The sequence below is a fragment of the Arachis hypogaea genome, chromosome 8, assembly GCF_003086295.3.
Source record: "Arachis hypogaea cultivar Tifrunner chromosome 8, arahy.Tifrunner.gnm2.J5K5, whole genome shotgun sequence".
In the NCBI taxonomy this organism is placed as follows: domain Eukaryota; kingdom Viridiplantae; phylum Streptophyta; class Magnoliopsida; order Fabales; family Fabaceae; genus Arachis; species Arachis hypogaea.
Window position 1 is genome coordinate 38,431,022 of NC_092043.1, and position 24,262 is coordinate 38,455,283.

The 24,262-nt window shown below is 35.0% G+C and overlaps 1 protein-coding gene across 14 annotated transcripts; it reads right to left on the minus strand.

Moving 5' to 3' along the window:
- Nucleotides 1-489: 489 nt before the first annotated feature.
- Nucleotides 490-11,264, minus strand: LOC112707353 (uncharacterized). Of its 14 annotated transcripts, XM_072201724.1 has the most exons (8): nt 10,821-11,264; nt 9,819-10,008; nt 7,763-7,894; nt 6,668-7,322; nt 3,986-6,116; nt 3,096-3,319; nt 2,385-2,481; nt 490-917 (listed from the first exon to the last, which is right to left on the minus strand). In XM_072201724.1, exon 5 carries the CDS (start codon nt 6,070-6,072, stop codon nt 4,177-4,179), a length of 1,896 nt encoding a protein of 631 aa, XP_072057825.1. In that variant the 5' UTR covers nt 6,073-6,116; nt 6,668-7,322; nt 7,763-7,894; nt 9,819-10,008; nt 10,821-11,264; the 3' UTR covers nt 490-917; nt 2,385-2,481; nt 3,096-3,319; nt 3,986-4,176. The 14 variants fall into 14 exon arrangements, with proteins under 14 accessions (XP_072057825.1, XP_072057824.1, XP_029144363.1 ...); XM_072201723.1 differs by having other exon boundaries at nt 3,096-6,116; nt 6,668-7,319; XM_029288530.2 differs by having other exon boundaries at nt 3,096-6,116; nt 6,651-7,319.
- Between the last annotated feature and the right edge of the window lie 12,998 nt (nt 11,265-24,262).

Consider the following 24,262-nt stretch of genomic DNA (forward strand, 5'->3'; position numbering starts at 1 on the left):
CCCCGTAGTATCGCTGAACACTGTTGTGAATGGCTCCGATCGTCCTAATAATTATGTACATGGGTAAAATTTATTCCGCTAGCCTTTAGTATAATAACCTACATAAAAGACAAGTTCCATTCAGTTTATCATATATGTTTTACTTACTGTTACAAGTGTAAATGGAATAGGCCCAATTTTATTATCAGCTGGTACATCTTTGGTCAGAAACAAGCATTGATAGATCATCAAACATGTCGCATCGGAGTTAGGTTGGATTAAAAACATTCATTATTTTAAGGTAGGATTAAAAATAGGATAATGTTATCTAACTAATAGTTTCGGTAGCAGATGTTTCTAACTCTATGTTCTATGATTCAATTGAACAACTGGGCTAATTGGATCTTCTAAATTCTCAATTCAGACATGCATTTCCATATAGCTACAGAAGCATATGAATGCATATTCATCTTACTTGCACGTATATTTTGGAAATTAAAAGGACTAAAATTTTCTAAGAAAAATAAAGTATTTGATAGGATAAATAATCATAGTTAAAACAGAAAAGTCTATGATTCAAGATCCTAGGCTATAAAAAAACTGTAGAAAATTTAAAATTTAATATAGTTGATAACTCTATCACTTTTTGTTCTTGATGACATATCAAAAGTCCAACTCATATTCTTATCGCTGGGTCCACCAAGATACGGCGAGACGTGGGAGAATTGAGGATATAATGTAATTCCGACAGTAGAAGGATAATGATTAAAGTACGGCATGCTCCTTTGAACAGGATGAAAGGGAATGGGGAGAGCTCCACCATAAAGTTGATAAGAATAGACCACTGGATAATTATGTATAGGATATTATGGCAATCCTAGTTTCTTGTGTTTGGTCTTTTCTTTTAATGTTCCTTGAGTTAGAGTGATCTCTTTAGTCTGAAAATAAATCAGAATTTTCAAACAGTTACAATACAAAATTTTAAAAAAAGAAACTAGTAAGACAAGCTACAGTCAAGTAATACTTTAAAAAAATAAAAGATAAACCAGAGTCAAAAGAGAGTCCAACCAAACTAAGTGCATCAACCACCAAGACAATGGCTTTCCAAATTCTAATTCTTTTACAATTTATAGTTTCAACAATGCTATGAATTTATTACTACCATGTTAGTTCTCCATATCCAAGGCTTGCGATTGATTTCAGACAGTATTAATATGACTCTTTTTGAGTTGTTATAACTATGAGTATCACATTGTGGAAATTATAAGGATACCAATAATTCATAATTGACATAACCTAAATTTCATAAGTAATCAATGCATATTTTTACAAGTAAAAAAGATCATGTATAATCTTACCTAAGAGTAGAAGAGATAAGTGTAATTGACCCATGGAAAAAGTTGTGGTGCATTTTGTATTAAAGGAAGTATCTAAAAAATATTATTCTTAGGAGAATTAACATATCTGCTGGATCTTACATATCTACTATACATAGATATATCGACACACAAAAAATTGACATTTATATACCACTGTTGGAGCACTCACAAGTTTACTCCGACTCATAATGAACATTTTGGGATATTTCAATATCACCACCATATCCTGAAGTAGTTACCGACATTAATAAAGATAATGCATACATCAAAATAATAACAAGTTCACTAATATATTTTCTTGTTTTCTAGCTTCTGATACTGATGATATAGTATAATGTAAGCTCAATTAGAATCAAAAGTGTGCTAAAAGAACACTATAATCAGGAATAATCAGGAACAAAATAATCAGAAATAATAGTATGAATCTTGCACCTGAGATGAACATTAAAAGGGGAAAATTTGGCACAGAATTAAGCAATAAGTTGATTTTAACAAATTCAAATTGTCACCTTTTTCACAGGCCAAGTCCAAATTAGCAACAAAAAACCCAATATTAACATCAATTTCATTTTACTGAGTAATTCTTTAATACTTCATAGGTAGCATCATGCAAGATGCTAGAATTATATTCCATAATTAATATGGACATATAAAAAGCTAAGACTATGGACAATGAGATGATTCAAGAGTAAGTGAACAAATTAATTATTTGAAATGGCCAAAGTAAGTGACAAATTAATTATCTGAAATGGTAACGACAAAGCTTGAAAGTGAAAATCTATAAAAGATGCACCATGTGGCACTTCTATATATTTCCTTTTTACATGGCCTACTGAAGCAAAAAATTTTAACACAATTATTGCTTTTAAGATTAGAGAACAGAAACTCGACCAGAATGACAAAAGACAAATGCCATATGATAAAACAATTTCAAGGCAAAGTAAGGTGTCCAATAACACTTTATGTTTGGAAATATAAAAAAGAACCGAGTTAAACTGTAAGTCTGTAACAAAATTATTATCTTACCTGTTATACTGTTATGGCGCTTGGGAGGGACTTTCATAACAGTATTCAAAAACTTATTGATGGAACAGATGGTAAAATCCTTTTTCCCTCACTGGTCCTGCAGAAAAAGCCATGGATACAAAGACATTTCCAGCCTTAGAGAATAACCAAGGGCATAAAAAAAAGTAAAGAACAAACCTTCAAAATATAAACACTTTAAGATATCACTTAACAACACTGCTTTTTGTACTCATCTATTTATATATAGTTATATAGACATCAAACTTGACATGTAAGTTGAAGTAATATAAATGTCAAACTGATACAATATTTACACGAAACATATATTAAATCTAAGAGCAGCGCTACCATTGAGGTTTGCAAAATGCCCATTTCAGCACACTATTTCTTAAGACAAAACACTTAGAAACAAAAACAACTAAAAAGTTAGTGGAATAAAATAATTGGCACAAATAATGAAAGGAAGGAAGAAGGGTAGTTAAGAGAAAAAGAATTTTGAATTAATTTAAAGGAACTATAAAAGATTATAGGTGAATCTTGGAGTAATGGTTGAATTGTCTTCCATGTAATTTCAAGGTGACAGGTTCATACTGTAAATTCATAAAATCAGCCACCGTTAACTTCAATTGAAAGAATACCATTAGCATAAATGAGAGAGAAAGGGTAACCAACAAAAACAAAGAAAACATTTACATTATACAAACAAGTTACCTCAAGGTATTGAGATACTAAATTTTGCTCTGGAGTCACCCATTTCAGCTCCAAGCTAACAAAACTGAGATTTCTTTGGACTTCTGCCAATAAATTTCCCACGTAATACCATATTTGTTGGATGAACCAAACTGCAACGAAAATCTCATCGCAAGTTCTCCAGATCAATTTAATTTTAGAACTGATTGCCCTGCCCTTAGATGTATCAAGCCAACATGCATTTCCTGAGACAAGTGAACAAACTTTGTAACCATTTCAAAATATCCAGCAGACTAAAATCTCATCACTATGTTCCGATTCCAATCTCGTAGGAGAAATGTAATTCTCGTTATCACTAACTAGTTCAGCATATTCAGTGATTTCTAAATGGTGAGTTAAATTACATGACAATATAAGCATTAATCTTGCCACCACTAGAGCAGAAAACTGAAGTTGTCGGCTTAACAATATGAAGAAAGCACATAGCAGAATGGAGATACTCAGTGCATATAATTTAGAGTGAATCGGAATTTAGAATGACATAGGTACAGTTTAGTATCTGAGTTACCCAGGATGAAAAGAAACGAGAAAAAAAGTAGAGAAAGATGCCAAGAGGAAGGAAGACTCAAAGGAGAATAAAAGAAACATCACACTTCATAGAAACACACCCCTTTTCTCATGTGTTCCCACATAAATTAATACAAAGGTGCCCCTATGGGTCTCGCTTAACAACCTAAGTTGATATTTTTGCATAACCATGGGTCTCACTTCTTTATAGGCAGAGTCAAAAATCGATTTGACTTTGATAACAAAAAATCTCCAAATTCAAATACACACCACCACAAGCACATTTATTTCATCAATCAAGGGAATTCAAGAAGTCAGCAGCATTTTCAGTTTTCTAATAGCACCTGATGACAGGAAGAAAACCACGGTGGTCATGAGATGACAAATCCCATAAAAGTAATCAAAGCAACAGTATACATGACATGTCCCTGTTCAAGGAGGAAGCTAATTTCAGATATAAGTGTACGACCAGGTAAAATTTCTCATATTTCCACTTCACTGCACAATAGAAAGCTTCAAGTAATAGAGATTCATGCTATAAGAACTCTACACCAACTAATACATCATCATCTGGCATATCTCCAGCCCTTCTCATTTTGTTATGTAGATCAAGAAGTAAACCCCCAAGTAGCTCAAATTGAGAATGGGACTTATCACCAACTACAAATATTTGCACTGTATTGCCAACTCCAATCCAACTACAACCCGGCTGCTTCTTTAGCCCCTTGTCCTTCATTTTCATCCTAACATTGGCAGCTTCTTTCCATTTCCCTACGGAAGCATACATATTGGAAAGTGATAAATAAGTGCCTGCGTTCTCTGGTTCAATTTTCAAAATTTTCTTAGCTACAAGATTCCCAATAATTTCATTCCCATGTACATTGCATCCAGCAAGGAGCGCTCCCCATACAGAAATTGATGAATCTTCCCCAAGTCTCTCAATGATATCGAAAGCTTCTTTCAGCCTTCCTGCTCGTCCACAAAGATCAACTAAACATGCGTAGTGTTCTTCCCTGACTTCTATAGACCTGTTTTTCAAAAGCTTGTCAAAGTATTTATGCCCCTCCTCAACTAAACCAGCATGACTGCAAGCAGTGAGAAGTCCAACAAAGGTGACATCGTTAGCTTGGAAACCTTGATCTTGCATTTCATTAAATAGGTTAATTGCTTCCTTGCCACATCCGTGGTGTGCATAAGCAGCAATCATACCATTCCATGATATCAAATCCCTTTGGCTTAATAGCCCACCATCAAACATCTTCCTAGCAGTACGCAGCTCTCCACATTTTGAGTACATATTTATCAGTGCTGATACCACGTATGTGTTTTCCTGAAAAATAGTTTTACTTATCAATTGATGAATTTGTTGCCCCTCAGCAAGACCAGCTAAGTCAATGCAAGCACCTAACACTGTCACAAAGGTTCCAGTGTTGGGTTTTAACCAATCATGAGATTGCATTTTGTTAAACATTTTCAGTGCTTCTTCACTTAGGCCATTCTGCACATAGCCCGTCATCATTGCAGTCCAGGTAATCACATTCTTTTGTGGCATCTCATGGAACAACTTTTCTGCCCTATTCAACTCCCCATTCTGAATTAAACCAGTGATCACCGTATTCCATGAAGGCATGTCTCTCTCAGGCATCCTTTCGAACAACTCTAAAGCCTCATTCAATCTTCCGTTTTGTGCATAACCTGTGACCATTGCATTCCATGAAACCACATTTCGAACAGGCATCACATCAAAGAGTGTCCGAGCATCATCAATTCTCCCATTCTTAGCCAATCCTGCAACCATGGTAGTCCATGAAACAACATCTCTTTCCACCATCTGATCAAAAAGCATCTGTGCTTCCTCAATCCTCCCACATCGAGCCAAAGCTGTTATGATTGTATTCCAGGAAACCACGTTCCTCTCTGGCATCCTCCTAAACAAGTCCAAAGCCATTTGTGTCTGCCCATTATGTGCATACCCATCCATCATAGTATTCCAAGACACAACATTCCTCACAGGCATCTCATGAAACAGCCTCTCAGCTTCCTTGATCATATTGGACTTTATGTAACCGCTAACCATAGCAGTCCAAATGACAACATTCTTCTTTGCATCCACTCTGTCAAACAACTTTCTAGCCTCCTTGATCATGCCACACTTGATGTACCCACTTATCATTGTGGTCCACAAACCAATGTCCCTTTCAGAAATTTTATCAAATACCTTGCGTGCATTGTCGATTTTCCCTTCCTTGCAAAGGCATGAAATGAAAGAATTGCATTGTTTCATTTCCAACTGAAGATTAGCCGTGGATTTCAGCCTAATTGCAAGGTTTCTCAGCATTGGAAAGCCACTTATGAAGCATTGGTAAATGTGTGTATTGTGATAACGAATTTGCATCAAAGTCAATGACGACAAATAGTGTAGCTTCTTCATGTTTCAATGATAATCGGTAGGTGTTCTGGCAGAGTCTCAAGTACCTGTTCAATAAAACAAATGTTAAAACAATTTCTCATCTTTTTTTCTTTTTTTTTGATAAAAGAATTTCATTCTGAAATTGACTTAGGGTTGTGGTTACTAGCAATCACGCATGATAATTGAATTCCAAAAGCTAATTACACATGACCCATTGGGAAACATGTTGAGTTCACCCAATGAGGGAACTTTGCAAAAAACAAAGATAGATATCTAGATCCTAAACTCATGGTGGTCATTACGGGACAGAAAAAGTGAAATAGAACGATGAGACAAGATAAGCTCAGCTATTGTATATGCAATAATATAGATGGAATGCAAAACATAATATTAGAACTCAGAATCTCATACAAAGAAACATAAATATAGATGCCTGTCATAGTGTGGCCACCACACCATCTTTGGAATCACCACGACACCACCTTACTATTATTAATTGGAGAAAGGGATTATATGCGAAGACAGACAAAGAAGTATGTGCCTACTTTGCGATTGTAGATAAATATGTCCTAAAAATAAATCTATTCAATCTATAATACCTTTCTGAAATTCAAACCTTTTTTCCAATGCAAGGAAATCAGTTGCCTTTTTGGATGATTGAAGGGGAAGGGTGTCGATGGAGGTGCATCCAAGGAAGAATGGCAGTACGGCGTGGAAGAGCGGCAATGGGGCAGCGACGTTAATCAACCCAGCCGTACCTGGGCTTGCTGGACCACCATGCAAGGCAGTGAACGGGGATGATGTTTCGCAGCAGGAAACATGACCTGGGTTTCTAGGTCAGGGCCAGATTTAAGAAAGGAGAGGTGAGGTGTGAGGATTTGATATTGATTATGTAAAATGGATTCAGTTTCAAAATGAGAAAGGGATTCAGTTCCAAATTCAAAGACATTTTAACTGTTTCAAAATTTTTTTGTAAATCACAATCCTTTATTGGAGTACACTGTTGGGTCTAACCAACACTAGAGAGAATTTTCCTCTCCTGAATTAACACACTTTAACAGAATTTTCTAACTGAATTGAAAACTAACTAACCACTAGTATTTATAGGCAGCTATCTATCAAATATCTAATATATCCACAGTTAGTCCCAGTCCCATGCACAAGACCTCAGCTTCAAACACCTCCGTGGCCTAATCAATCAATACATTCACTGTTGCACTAATGCAAATTGGCAAATGAAGTTGCAGAAGTTCAGAAAAGGTAACCTCCTGCTGTTCAAAGTGGCACAGGAAAAAGGTGCATGGGTTAGGGGCTTCTATGCACATTAAGAGTTTGTGTTAAGCATATTCATGCAAGGGTGATGTTAAAATGTTTATTAAAAAATTAAGCCGGTTCACCTTTTGCTTAAAGCATGCATTTTTTTAATGTTTCTACAAGTCCTACTATCTGCTAGGTTGACGGCTATTAGGAAGCAATTAGAGGTTCCCGGTGGTTATCTATTTATGAGATGAAAGCATATAATCACTGTCTTTGAAAATTAATTATATTACCTGCCACTGCCAACATATCTCACCAATGAACAAACCAATTCTAAATTATTTTAAATTTTAACTAACAATTTACATATGCATAATCTTTACACTCACATGACTTACCTTTTACTGTCACCCTAATTAATCAACAAGTTTAAACTTTAAAAACAAAACCCAACCTGATGATTTGCTTTAAGGTAGCATGTTGCCACCCAAAGGCTCATATGGCTCAGCATCATCACTAGCTTTCAGGAGAGGAGGGAGAAGACATTGAGGAGGATCTGGAAACAAGGAAGGTGCAACGTGTTTACCTGTGTTTCAAAGCAAATCCAACTGAATGTTAGTCACATAATTATCTTATATCTATCTTCTATCTATCTATCCTATCTACATAAAGATATCTCATATCTATTTATCTTCTTTCTATTGATTTATCTATCAAACATAATGTTTTACCTGTGCTGCAGGAAGAAGAATGTCTCAATGTTTTATAATTGGAGACAAAGTGGATGGCATTACAAAAATAGTAGCCTACTTTCTTCCAATCGTTCCCCAACGCACAACCAACACTAACAGTATGCATAGATACTTTTAAGTTCAAGATAAAAAGGCATAATGCCTTAAGCCCTTCTGTTTCAGTTATTTATTCATAATATTTTTTTGGTGATTGCTTCGGTACGATTACTAAATCACTAGTATGCTAGCTGTACCTAAATTCAGATTTATCTTGAAGGAAAAAATATAATTATTAAAGGCAAGAGACGGTGATTTTTTTAATTAAAAAAGAAAAAAATATATAAAAGGAGTAGGTAGCAAAGTATTTAAAGTATAGCACCTTTTGCCGATTATTGAATTTAATTTTACTGTGATAGTTGAAGTTTGGTTTGTTATGAAATACCATTTAGATGAAGAATCCAAATAAATTTCCATTTAATACAATACAGTACAGGTTTCTTTGCGGAAACTCCAAGGTTCTGAAAACCGGACCAGTCATCGAACCACTCTAGTCATTGGTTCACTGGTTTACTGGTCCAACCATGGTCCAACCAGAAAAACCGTTTTATAATAAAATAATAAATAAATTATAAATAAACACTCTAAAACATAATTATAGTCTAATATAAATTTTAAAATATCTTCTAAATTTAAAACAATACATGAAATGTCATCAACCAAAGTCTCAAGATCTTTAGAAAAAGTACAAATTTAAATCCAAATATGAAATGCCAACATAAAAATGTCATCAATCATCAAAATATGTAAAAATTTGCTGCAGATTTGCATATGAAATGATATGAAATGAAAGTAAAAGCTCAATTTAGTTCTCCAAAGATTTTAGCACCATCAAGTTGGTCCTTTACACTCTAAACATTTTGTACAACAATTTGGTCTCTCTATTTAAAATGGCATCAATTCAGTCCTTCAGTCTAATCTATTTATATACCAGTTGGTCCTTAAATTGATGATTATTTTGTTCTACAAAAAACCAACTCATTAAAAATCTTGGAAGTAACTGATTTGATATCCTATATGTCTTATACCAATTTGAACATTTACTCTACCAATTAACATATATAGAGGGATAAGCGAGATGAACTATGTATTTCCTTTAAACAATACCACAAGGTTAATTTCAATATTTGAAATTCATTCCCAATATTACCCAAAACTAAATAAGCATACAAAGTTGACATAATTGGGTTACATAGGAGTAATTTAATTAATCTTGTACTATTAGGCAAAGGAACCTCAATCATTCACAACTTAAAAAAAATTTGGTCAATAAGAAACATATCATATTCAATCATCAATGCATAATAACAAGAATCATGTACAAACAAGCATTGATTTTCAAAGATTGAGCCAAAATTTTCATTAAAAGCTCTTTGAGGCATATTGTCGAACACTTGGCGTGCAAAAGCATAAATAACACAAAATAGCACCAACAAACATTCTTTGCAACACCAATTCAAAATTCAGCACCAATGACATGAGAAATCAGCAGCATTTCGCAGTGACTCAGCAAAGTATCAATCAATCAATCCAAACAAATTGAAATTCAAACTCAAGAAGCTCTTAACGGCAAATTTAACTATGTATAAACTAACACTAATTCTAAAACCTAAACTGAACTGACAGCAGCAAATAATCCTAACCAAATCAAATTAACACTAGAATCAACATATAACTAATCCTAAATTAACCAAAATAGAGAAGAAAAGGTGATCTGAGAACCTGAGTCAAAGAACAGAGCAAGAACTCAGGAGAGAGGGATGCAGTGGCAGTGACCAGCTGCTGCTGCGTCTGAACTCCCTGCAACTAGAGTGGCTCCTGTTCTGATTCTGCGACTGGGAAGCAACCAAGGTTCTGAAAACCGGACTGGTCATCAAACCGTTTTAGTCACTGGTTTACTGGTCCAGCCGGTCTAACCGTGATTCAATCGGAAAAACCATTCCAATAAATTATAAATAAACATCCTAAATATCTTTCAAATTTAAAACCCTACATAAAATATCACCAACTAAATGTAATTAATCATCAAAATATGCAATAACTTGCTGCAAATTTGTTGACAATTAACATAATTATACTTCCATTATAAATAGCTGGATTGAATTACAATGCACAAGTTAAAAGCTAAGCTTACAGGAAAGTGAAGAATACCCAAATCAAAGAACCTTCAATCACAGCTTAAATCAAGAACAGAAAATCACAACAAAAACAAAAAAAAAATTAAAAGTAACAGAAGAACAACAGAACAACAACACAAGATCAATTAGCAAATTAACAAATTCACAATAACAGTTAAAATTTACCAGAAGAACACTAATGCAAGTGGAATCATCATGCTAATATGTTTTCTGCAAAGATGCTATTTGTGCAGCTAAAATTCCCTAATTACCAAGATCCGATTATTCTAATTTCACATGCAATCAACTTACTAAGTTTCTAAAAGATAGAAATTACAAAACCAACCAGAAATATGGTTAAAGCATTTCATCAAACATGTTGAGTGCGGTAAAAATTAAAACAAAATAAGAGAATTCAAAGCTTCATATCAATGTGATAGAGAAGAGAACATAACTATTGTAACTTTATCTCAGTCTATGAAAAAATCCAAACCACTACCAAATCAAATAGTTACTTATTGTAATAGAAATCAGAAGTTGCACAGTTTGAATCAGAGTATTGGTGTTGTGTGAATGTATTGTCTGGTGGCGGGTTTAGGGAACTCACGGCGGCGACAAAAGAGAGCAGTTCGACGGCTAGGTGGAGCGCGCGGGTTGGTCGCAGAGTTTGAAGCAGAGCAACGCGAATGCGAACTCGAATGGTGAACGGCGAGTGAACGCGAACAGTGAACGCCGATAGAACGTGAACGGCGAATGACGCGAACGAAGACGACGGCTGAACGAAGACGCGAACGTGAACGGCAAACAAACAGCGACGGAAGCGCGGCTGAGCAGACAAATACGACGAACGCCGAGCTCGAGGAAGCAGCCGCGATCGGTGACAGCGAACAGGTGTTGAAGACTTGGAGCACGAGGGAAGCTAGATAGACGGACGGATGGCGAACTTTGAGTGACGGACGGCGGCAGTATGCCACTCCTTGCGGCGGTCGGGTATAGGATTTTTGGCTGGGGTTGTGTGGTTCCTTTCTGAATGAAAAAAAAAAAGAAATGGAGAAAGAAACGAAGGAGCTTCCGTTTTTGGTAAACCGGGCGGGTTCCGGTTCGGTCTGATCGGACGGTTCTTGACCGATTCAACGGTTTTTCATCGCTTTTCTAAACAACAGTTTTACATGTCTGACCAAACCGTTAATATTGTCGGTTCGTTGTTGAATTAGTCCGACCGTCCAGTCCGATTTTTAGAACATTGAAAGTAACAAATTCAAGTTCCAACAAGAAATTTAACAAATCCTAGTTCAGTCATTATTTACAACAAACAAGGCAAATTTATTGATTAGCATTTCAATAACATGCAAAAATACAAAGAAAAATTTAGAAAAGAGAGAACATGGGAAGCTATGGTGCAGGAACTCACCAACGGTCGACGGCGAGTCGATGACCACCCCATCTGATTTTATTTTAAATATTTTTCTATTTATTTTTACAGTTTTAGTTTTCTCATACGCAAAACAGGACAGACTTAAGCATCTACAGTTAATTATAACGCCGGTACGCATTCTTTCGCAATTAATTATATTTTCGCGCTCCAATTAATTTTCTAAGTTAAATTTTTACCGGTAAATTTTTAAATTATATATTTTAAATATTTCAAACCTTTTAGCTCACTTTTATTTATTTATTGTTTATTATTTTAGCTCACTTGTTAGCAACAATAACAAGGGATGGATATAGAGAGGGCGCACTACAAGAAAAAAGTTAAGTACCGTCTAAAAAACAAATAAAATCCAGTACAATAATTTAATTATCGTTAGATTTACCATAAAAAATAATCAGACGGTATAAACCTCATCGGTAAACGTTTACCGTCAAAATTTTTTTCTCTAATAGTAATTACCGTCGAAAGTTGTGATGGATTATCTTCTCGAAAAATCAATTGGTTATCGGCAAATTCTTCCGACGGTATTGTTGGCGCCAAAAAATATTGTTTCGCGCACTATTACCATCGAATTATTCCAACGGTAATTTTTCATCGGTAATGACAATTTTTTTTTAAATTTGAAATAAATGGTCAATTATAATTTTAAATTTAAATTTTTTTACACAATTAGTGGTCCATATATAAATAATGAAAAGTTTTTATTTAAAATAAATAATACATTGTTCGAATAAAATAAAAGTAAAGTATATCAAATAAATACATGAAACAATAAAACGAAAAACTAATAACTACAGATCTAGGTAGTCGTCGTCATCGGTCCTGTGGCCCTGAGTTGGCGGTGATGTTTGTATGCCACCACCAGCACCGCTGCCACCAGTAAGGTCGATGCCAACAGTATGCATCTAGGTCTGGTATACCTCCATTTGAGCCTCCATACGTTGCATCTGCTCCAGCGACTCCCTCCACTCCAACCTGAGCTCATTCGTAGACGTCACGCGGTTGAGGATCTCCTGATACCTCTTTCGATAATCGTTGAGCTCCTGAGCCTGCTATTGAAGGTTGCATTGGAGCTCCTACACATGCAGCCTCAAATTCACGCCTTCCTCGGGCACGACGGCTCGACTGGTGGCGGAGCCAGACGACGACCTCAACGTGGATGTGCGGAGGCTGCTGGCAAAGAATGACCATATCCCGTATACGGGGTTCTTGTACGGTATTGAGGCGGTCTCGTGCCAAACCGCATCGGGATCAATGACTGCAGTTGCAGAGCCATCAGCGGCGTCCTCCCCACCTTGCTGAGACTGTTGAGTCACGATCTCTAGTCTCTGTGTGTAGGACTCTTGTGTAATCAACACAAGTTATTATGATTAGTACTCCGACAGATATACAGTTAATCTCTAATAATTTTATAGTAGAAGATAATTAGATGTGTGTTTACTCACATAACGGTCCTAAGGCCGCTGATAAACAAATGTCTATTTGTTCTCCTACAGCGTGTGAGTGTACTTGAACGTCTCTGCTAACATTGCCTCACAATCTAACGACTTCGACTACACATGTTACATTGAAACAATATGATTAAGATGCCTAGTATTGATATGCAGAAGAATATAACTAAGTTATTAACATAATTAAAGTCACTTTATATACCAGCATGGCCTTCGTATTCATGAAGGTCGCTGAGCCGCCAATATACTTGGATGACCTGGGTGAGGCCCTGTTAGCTCTGTTAGTGAGACGCCAATGCCGGTACCCCTCATGGGTCTCCCAATAAACAAATAGACCCTTCTTTATATCTGGTCGGAGCCACTGCATCCGATGGTCCTGCCCTTAACGAACATCATCCAGCATCTGCTGGAGCCGCCGACCCATTGGTCAAATATCTTTCTGATGGTAAAGTCGTGCTCAATATCCCACCTAAAGTGCAGCTGCAACAAAGAAACTTTAAAATTAATTAAGCAATATAGAAGATATAAATTAGCTAAAAAGGTTTGAATATAAAAAAAATATTAATTACCGCCCATTTCTAAAACCATCGCTCCCTGGTCACAGTGGAGATCTTCATGTAGCTGGGACAGGGATGGTCGTACATCAGTTTGGTGACATTGGTCATCTCCTGAGTACGCACGTTGTTGTTCGGCACAAACTTAACAACCCACAAACAATAATCAACCTAAATCCACGAGAGGCAAATCAATTATCAGGAAATTTTAGCAATAAATTTAACTATAATTATTGAAACTTAAAAATATTACCAGCATTCAAACCTAAATCCACTAAACTAGAATAAATTTTCAGGCACTTTCAGTGATAATCATAGACAGAAAATACATGGGACTCAACTTGATACTTACCTCGTACCACCATCAGGCCAAATCTTTAACTGTATGATGAGAGGTGGTGGTGGCACATCAGCTGCTGGCTCACTGCCATGGCTGGACTCCGGGGCCGCGGGCTCCATAACTAAAGGTGAAGTCGACGTGGATGCGAGCTGCTAAGTGGTAGGAGACTGCGTCGTCACCGTAGATAGAGGCATGTAGTTAGGATAAGGGACCATGATGAACGGATGGTTTGCTAAACCTGCAACCTGTGGCATTACCGGGGTGGTCGGAGTAGAGGAAGAGGAGCTAGAAGTCTAGGGGGTGTGACAATTGGATTTTTGACGGTTTAGAATTTCACTAATGAAATCTCGTTGCAAGTATAGTTTCTAAACCAAAAATAATCCTTTCATACAAAAGATTGTTTGTCACAAGTAACAAACCCCTAAAATTAATAACCGAAGTATTCAAACCTCGGGTCGTTCTCCCTAGGATTTACAATAAAGTGTCTTGTTATTGGTTGTGAGTTATAATTGGGGTTTTTAAGATTTTAGACAAGAAATATAAATGGCAAAGAAAATAAACTAACAACTAATAAAACTCTTGGCAAGATATGAGAACTAGAAGTCCTATCCTAGCTATCCTCCTCAATTGTGATGGCAAATTGTCCATTGCTCCCACTTAGTTAACCTCTAACCATGGAGGCAAGTCAAGTGGATGAATCAATTTGATTCCTCAAGTCCTAATCAACTCCTAAAGGAAAGACTAGCTTTAGAGGCATTCAAATCAATTAGCAACTTCTAATTATCAATCAACAAAGGAATTAGATAACTCAAGAGTCACTAATTACTCTACCTAGGCCAAGAGGAACAAAACCTACACTAAAATCCAACCAAGCATTTCATCAAACACTTGGAAGGTACAAAAGAAAAGCAAAGCATTTTGACAACAAGAAGAGAATCTAACAACAATTATTGAAAGAAGTTAACAACAACAATCAAAAGAAACACAATTATTATGAATTACCTTGAATTGAATTGAAAGAAAGTAGAAGGAACAATACTAGATCTACAACAAAATATACGAACAACATAAAAGAGATTACACCAAAAAATAGGGGAAGAATGAATGTAACTACAAGGAATTGAGAAGATAGAAGTAGAAGAAGATGAATCTAAATCTAGATCTAAGAACTAAACCTAATCCTAATCCTAATTCTAGAGAGAAGTGAGAGCTTCTCTCTCTAGAAACTACTTCTAAAACTAATTATCTATCTAATGATCCCCTAATTAGTCTATGGGTGTGAATGTATGTCAATCCCCTTCAATCCTTGGCTCTTATATGCATTTTGGCGCCAAAGTTGGTTGCTGAAAACCTTCCAAAATCGCCAGGCACGTGTTACATTAATGAGGTCATGTGCCACCATCGGCGCGTGAGCGCGCGGTACGCGTGCGCGTCCTTGTCCTGTTTCGCAATGTGCGCGCGAGCGCCTTGTGCGCGTGCGCGTGCATAGCGTGGATCAATTCTTTGGCTTTTTGTGCTTCCCTCCACTTGTATGCTTCCTTCCTTGCTTCCTTTGATCCATGCCTAGCCTATTTCAACCTGAGATTACTAGCAAACACATCAAGGCATCTTATGGAATCAAAGAAAAACTAGAATTCATCAAAAATAAGGCTCAAAAAGCATGTTTTTACACTTAAGCACGAATATGGGAGAGATAACAAAACCATGCTAATTCATAGGCTAAATGTGACAAAAGGTTATCAAGACACTCTAAATTTAATACAAAACAAACCGTTAAATTGGGGTTTGTCAGGGTGCCAGAAGAAACCTTCGCTCTACCCCGACCACACAGCTACAACCACGACTAACAGCCTAATCCGCAACACCTCTACCTGTCGACATGTCTGCAAATGTCAAATTATCAAACAATCTCAACAAAATAGTTATCAACACAGTAATTAACACAATTAGACAATTTTAAATACTTCAAAAATTCAAAACCTAATGTATATTGAATCTATAATCAACCTAATTCATTAAGATTAGAAAACTAAACTGAACTAACTTTGAAAGTGATTGAAAATTAAAATTAAAATTCTAATCAAACCTAAACTAAATTAACATAAATTAAACAAATCAAATTACATAGAGTAAAATGTATCAAACTTGCAATATTAGGTAAGAAACCTCAAACATTCAAAATCCAAAAACATTGATCAATGGAAAAACAAATCAAATTTCATCAATGCAAATAGTCAAAACAAGAGAAGAACAAGCAATAATTTCAAGAAATTGATCAAAATTTTCAATAAAAAGCTTTTTGAGGCATATTTACAAACATTTGGCATCCAAAATCATAAATAAAATAACTTAGCATTAACAAGTAATATGTGCAACACCAATTTACAAAATTCAACATCAATGACACCAAAAAAAAAGTCAGTAGCATTGATCATAAATTCATTAGACAGCAGTCTGATTCATTCAAAATAGCAAAACAACAAAACATTAATTAACACAATGAATGAGAACAATCAAACAATTAACCAAATAAACTCAATAGCAATTTCTCCATTAATTCAATTAGCAAACTCAGAATTGTTCCAAACACTTTCAACAAAAATTCAGAACCTATAAATCTAATCTAAACTATCCTATCCTAACCACCTAAATTGACTAAAATAGAAAATTAAACTAACTAACCTAATATAATGAACTAAAACTAACTAACTGGATTTAAAAAAAAAGTTCAAACAAAGAACCTTGAATGCAGGGTGCAAAAAGCAACGAAGAAGGAGGGAGGAAGGCGACGACACCGAGTTGTTGCCGGCGCTAGAGGTGGCGGTCGTGAGCCGCCGGAGCAGGGAGCTACAGGCTATGGGCTGAGAAGGGCAAAAGGAGAAGGAGGAAAGGACCGCGGCGGCACTAAGAAGGAGGGGAAGAAGGAGAAGAAGGAGGCATCGGCGGTGGGGGTTGACGGCGACGAAGAAGGGGTGGCAATGACGGTGGTCTTGGCGACGGTGGCTAGAACACGCGAGAGAGAGGGATGGTGGTGATGGTGGTGAGGGTTCAAATGAGGAGGAAGGGGTTCATGATTTGAATTTATGCCACCTTTACCGTCAGATCTATCGTCGAAAAATTCCGACGGTAAACCATTGCGGGTTACCAAAACACATTTTTTCACTAAATTGAGTTACCGTCAGATTAATTCAACGGTAAACTCGATTGTGAAGGACGCGCCAATTTAATTTATTTTCCCTAAAAAAAATTATCGTTGGATTTATTGTCTGAAAACAGAATCCGTCGGTAATTAAAAAACTTTACGAATTCGACGTGATTACTACTGGTAAATCCGTTGCTACTTTGCGACGCTAAATTCGACGGTACTCAACATTTTTCTTGTAGTGACGAGTAGTGGTCTTGCCCCCTCCCAAAACTTTAAGAGACTATATGTATATATAAGAGATGTGTTTAACTTTAAAGAAATAGAAAATATTGTGTAATTTAGTAGTTTAATATGCATTTTGTTTGTTATGTGATGAATTTATGTCTCAATTATTTAGCTTACTAATATTTTTTACTTAACTAATTTAATATCATATCCTCAAGTCTTTGTACCTTTCAAATTAGCTTTTATATAAGCATCTCTATATCTATTGTTTAAAACAATATTTATTTTTTAATATTAACATATTTAACATTTATATTATTATATAAAATATTAATAATGACTTACGTAATTATGTTTTGGTAATCACATTGTGTATCTTAGATGTTTTTTTCTTATAAAAAATACCTATTTTTCTTCTAAATTTAATTATGTTGTTAAAAAAAATTTTATAAAGATATTCTATAAGAATACTTTGTCTTTCACATAATTAATAGTTTATAATTTCCTTTTAAAATTTTCAAAAATTTTAAAAGAATTAATTTTAATTAATAAGATATGTGATAATTTTTTAACTAAACATACTATAAATTATTGATATTTTAAATTTTATAATGTATTATTGATATTGTTATGTTTCTTTTATATAGCTATCATGCTAAAAATAAAATTATAAAAAAATTTATAATTTTTAATATATATATATATATATATATATATATATATATATATATATATTGAGAAACTTTTGAAACACCAACTCAATAACTATAAATTGTCTAAATTATCTTTATGGAATGAAAAATATAATAAAGATAATTAAAAAAATTGTCTAAAATTTGACCCCTTCATATTAAAATTTTTAGAATTGTCCCTAACAACAAAACAAAAAATAACTATTGTTTAATTACCAATAAATATATTAATAACTATTTTTATTGTTATTAAAAACAAAATAAAAAGTCATTAAAAATAATTTTTTTAGTAGTATCTCTCCATCCAGCCACCTAAAATAATTAAATAAATGTTCTAAAACAAATTTTTAGATTTCATTGTGTTGTAATGTATGTATCCGTCACTTACTATATGAAGGAATGGGATCAATTTGATTTGCTTAGCTTGCTTACTTTTCACTCTTTTTTTCAAAAAATCGCATGATTTTTTTTAAATAATAAAAAATCATAGTTATTCTTTTAATCGAGTTTTTGAATTTTTTTACCTGTTTTAAGTATTTTGTAATTATTTTACAGTAACTATAATACAGATGCTGACTGTAAAAAAATTAAAATAAAATAAACTATAATGCAGATGGTCAGACGCTACCAACACTATAGTGGTAAACGTTACTATAATGTAGTCGCTGGCACATAATAGTGTGATAAAGTTATAACGCATGTGATGCGTGCGAAATTGTGTATATATATATATATTTAAATGACTAACAAGTGTATGGTAATTGTTGTTTATCTGAATACAATAATATTATGCAAACATGATAGTGCACGTTTTAAATGCGGTAATTCTATTGTCATGCATACTTGACGGTTGCATTTATTGACAAAACTTGAAAGTTTGATTTTAGTCAACATCGAAATGCTTGGAATTAAATATGTCCAAAAAATTGGATATCGATGTGTTTCACTAGATACCATGAGGAATATTCTGTATTGACTAAAGAATGATGATCACGTGTGAATTAAGTTCAACTGCCATAGAAAGATTGTGACTAAACAAGTAATAGATCTTTGCATTAAGTTAGCGGATGTTGGCAATAATTCTTCTTCCTCACATGCAATCCCAACAAGTTATGCAACAGGACCTAGTCAAGTAGAAAAAATTGAATCCCCAATAAGAATTTGGTCTTCTCTCCAAATCCCACGTGTTACGACTGTAATAACTCTAAAATCACGACAACAGTCTCTTATTGGCTCTTTATGCGTCTGTAATCCAAGGTGATAAGCAACATGTTGAAAGATGATTGTACACTCATTACACAACATGTAGAACGAATGGGTCTTTGGACACCACCATTTCTCAACAAAGGCCAAAAGGAGTGAGTTGTTAAAGTAAAAATCTCTAATTCAAGCTACTTGGCCGAAACCAACCTCCTCCAAATAAGGCAGCAATGCATCAAAAAGATCCTCTATTCCTGAGTCCCTATTCCTCCTCATAAATAGAACCGGCCAACTCAATGTTATGTCGACATTGAACTCAATTTAGACCACAACTAATAATAATACCTATTATGTAAAATATCTCTAAAATTCTATCAACCATAAATCAAAATTCATCTCAATCAAAATAAAGTATGACAATTAGCCAAAATACAAAAAATTCTACATTAAATTTTAACTAATGACATCTATTATTTAAAACATCTTTAAAAATCTACTAAATCAATATTATCTCATTTCATACTAATCTACAGTATATAACTTAAATCTAACCATTTCTACTTTAAATTTAACAAACTCCCAAATATATATATTTATAAATATATATTTCCTAATATATTAAAGTTGTCCTAAACTTATAATTATTATCTAACTAACTAACAATTATTATGTAATAAACGAAAAAAAATTAAGTTCTAACCTGGTCATTAATATAGCCACACAATATGTCTGCATTAATTCAAATTGTTGATGTCGTTATTTTGCACCATCACACCAACATTTTCTTTTTCCTCTTCTCTTTCTTTTTCTCTTTCTTTCCTTCTTTCTCTCTAGTCTCTCTCTATTCAACTTGGTAAAAAAATTTGCAAATGAATTTGGTAAAATGTGCAAGAGTTGTCAGCGTTGTTATATAATGGTTCCAACAATTTTTTGCAAGCATTACTTACGCTATTATTCGAAATATGTTTTGCTGCTATTGTGTTGACAGCAAATGCGCTATAATTCTCTTCTTCTATTACATGGTTGTTGACTACGAAATAGTTTTTGATTGCAAAATAAAAAAATAATACCTTTTAAACAAAAGAGTAAATATGATTTTTTATTAAAAAAGGCAAATCACATGACATAATATTCGAATAAGTTCCTTTTTTTGTGTGGTTATACCTAGCTAGTTTTGGGTACATTGGTCCATAATGTGGTGATTATTAATAAATGTAATCAATATATGGTGACGATGATAATCTTGAACTTTTAAATGTTATATTTTATCTTAAAAGTGCTCATTGGAGTCTCTTCGTGCTTTGCTAGGGTTTCTAAAAAACATCGCCCAATAGGGTTCACAAACATAATTTCCAACTGACCTATCACAATACACCAAACGCACCTTCATTCTCTATTATGTCAGCATGGATGCATTAGGAGGCAATCAACAACATAAAGGGGGGGGGGGAGATAAAGAGAATACAGAGGAGGTTGTAGTGCTTGAGGAGGAAGACATCTCCGAGGGTTTGCACGCATGTATAAGGAGTCGGAATGGGAGAATATTTGCTGATCGCACCTTTTCGACAGGCACAATGGAAAGGGCCATGACTGCAATATTGGCAGACCGGAGGGATTGAGAGTCGTAGAAAAAGGCAAGAATCAATTTCAGTTCTTTTTTTATAAGGACATAGACGTTGTTCGAGTAGAATGAGGATCCCCATGGCTATTTAAGAACTTTATCCTCGATGTTGAGAGATGGAAGGAGGATCCGACGGAAGACAAAAATCTTATTTCTACTTTTTCAATTTGGGTCCAAATCTGGGACTTGCTAGAATAGTTTAAAACCATTGAAGTTGGATGTAAACTGGGTATGAAGATTGGAAACGTTGTTGACGTTGGATTATATGAGGTGAGAGGGAAAGAAACTCGAATCATTAAAGCCAAGGTGGAGATGGAATGGGATAGAAGGCTAAGGGATTCGATGAAGATTACTGGACCAAATCAAAAATTGATCGAAGCAGGTCTTCGATATGAAAGGCTGGGAACATTTTGCACCTATTGCACTCTTTTAGGACATGATTCCAAGCATTGTCAACAGCTGTTGGATGACTCTACGAGTGACATTGTGAGAGAAGAAGCTATTGGAGAATGGGTGAAGGCAGATCAAGTAGGAAGGAGACTTGAGAGTAATAAGAATTCAGACTCATCTTATGCCAGAGCTTTTGGTTCTTCCATCCCTCAACCAATGAAGAAACCAGCTCCCTCATGGTTGCTAGAGGGTTTTGCTGATTTAAATATAAAAGGGGATAAGAACCAGATGATAAAGGCCACCATTTCTAGTTTAATGACTGAAGAGGAAGGAAATGGCATATTTGCCGACACCCTAAAGACTCTAGCGGTACGATTAGTGATATTCTGCAGGAAAAACCCATCCCAATGAATATAGAAGAGAATATGATTACTAGGGGTGAGGCTAAGGAGGACAGAGGAAGAAAGCAAAGTATCAAACAACTTGCTAGGCAAATGGAAATCCACTCAGAGGCCTACGTTGGATATAAAAGGGGGAATAGTGGTAAGGAAAATAGTGGCAGCTCAAAGAAGCCCTGTTTGGAGGAAGTCTCAGGTGGTAACAAGGAGGTGGAGGGTTCCAGCCATCAATTGGCCTCCAAACTCTCATGAAGATCTTAAGTTGGAACTGTCGGAGTTTGGGGAGACCCCTGACAGTCCAAAACCTTAAAGGAATTTGTCAATTCCACTCCCCTGAGGTTGTATTCATTTTTGAAACTAAGAATCAACCTCGAATGGTGGAAAGGAAGCTGCAGGCATGCAAGTTTGAGTCTTGGAGAATTGTGAGCCCGGTTGGGGTAGCGAAAGGTTTAGTCTTGGCTTGGAAAGAAGGTGTGGAGGTGCAAATCCTCTCGGAGAAAGAGTATTATATTGCTGTCACGATCAAAGACTTGTTTAACGGACATAGTTGGGGCTTAATTGGTGTTCATCTAAACACAAACGAACAACTCAGAGCTGATCAATTTCAAGATCTGTCAGCTGTTATACAGCAAATGCAAAATGAAATGATTGTGATGGGAGATTTCAATGCCATCGTTAGCCAGGAAGAGAAAAGTGGTGGAGGGCTGAAATTTTGGTCCTCGATTTCAAATTTTAATAACTTTATTGATGGAAGCAGCTTGATGGATCTACGTATGGTGGGTAGGAATTTCACTTGGTCAAATAAAAGGAGGGAGAAGAGTAGATTTTGGAAAGGTTAGACCGTGTTTTGGCAAGCAACAGCTGGCTGTACATGAATCGCCACTTGTGAACCCCACAAGAATCGCCGCTTCGAATTGGGGTCGTTCTTTGCCAATGGCCTCCACTCCTCCACGTTGGCGGCTTCCTCTACCTCTACCTCTGCCACCAGCCCTGTTGATCCCCAAAAAGTTGTCGACCATAAGGAGGGAGGTACAGAAGCTAACACAGGAGTTTCACCAACAGGCGGAGCAAACTGAGTAGAGATATCGAGAAATACTTGCACACGTTGCCATCAGCTCAGACCTAACGGAAAAGCTAGAGCACCTCGATCGGTTGCGATAGCAGATGGAATAGTACAGCTAGCGATGCTAGTTCCAATGGTGATGCTGCTGATGGGGCACCGACGGCAGCACCTCCTCCGCCGCCTCAGCAAGGATACCACGAGGCCGACGACGACGACGAAGATTACCGGGATCTTTAGGGTTTTATGCATTTTTGTTTGTCTACTTTATTGTATTGTACATTTGTGACATTTTATTTCATTTAGACCATTTATTTTTTAATAAAATAATTTTTTGATTTCTGATAATATTAAATTTTTGCTAACAATTTCGTTAACAAGAGTCTACTAATTGTGGCTTAACTATGCTAAAAATTATAAAAAATAAAATTAAAATTACCATTAGGTCCAGTTTGAGTAAACAGCTTAATTAATCTTCTTTTGAAAAAATAGTTTAAACAATAAATGGCTATATTAAAAGTAGTTTATAAATAAGTTATTTTGTATTTGAATTTTTAGTTCTAAACGTGTTTATTTTAAAGGAAATGTGATAAAAAGTTTTTTATTATGAGAGGTCATTTTTTTTTAATTTCACTATAAGCTTCTAAATAACTTCTTAGAAAACTGCAATTTGATTTTGAAAATTGTAGTAGACATTAATACTACTATTTTTCATAAGTCAAAAGTTCAAAAAATTACTTTTAAAGCTTCTCAAACGGCCCTTAATACTTAAAGTAATCCTTGAACTTGCAGTTGAGAATCAATGTCGTCCCTAAATTTAAAATTGTCCCAAAATTGTCCATAAACTTAACAATAATCGTCCTTGAGATACTTTTCAATGATGGAATAATAACGCGGTTGGACGAAGGCCACGCTGAAAGTCAAGCTGGACTGGTAAAATGTCGTCGTTTCAATTTTTGCGCCTAAATAGAACATAAATAACCTCTTTTAGGGTATTTTGAGGGGTTTTAACTATAACATGTTAAAACCCCTCAAAATACCTCAAACGATGTCGTTTTATGTTCTATTTGGATGCCAAAAATGAAACGGTGATGCTTTATCAGTCTAGCATGATTTCTAGCGTAGTCTCCATCCAACTACGTCATCATTTTGTCATCAGAAAGTATCTCAGGGACGACCGTTGATAAGTTCAAAGATAACTTTAGACAATTTTAAGTTCAGAGATGACATTAAGACTTGACTGCAAATTCAAAGACCACTTTAAGTATTAACTCTAATATTAAACAATAAATAATTTTTTTAAAAATAGATATAAAAATAATTATATAAAAACTAATTTAAAAAATATAAAAATTTGAGAATATAATATTAAATTAATTAAATAAAAAATATTAATAAAATAAATAATTAAAACATAAATTCATTGCATAATAAAAAATAGTATATATAAAATTATTAAATTATAGAAAGTGTATCTGTATCTCTATATAGTTTCACTCTGGATCAAAGTGTCTCAAAAATTCAAAAACACAATCTTACCA

Excerpts from the sequence above, each read along its gene's own strand:
- LOC112707353 (XM_025759049.2), bottom strand. The coding sequence starts at position 6,072 with ATGAAGAAGCTACACTATTTGTCGTCATTGACTTTGATGCAAATTCGT.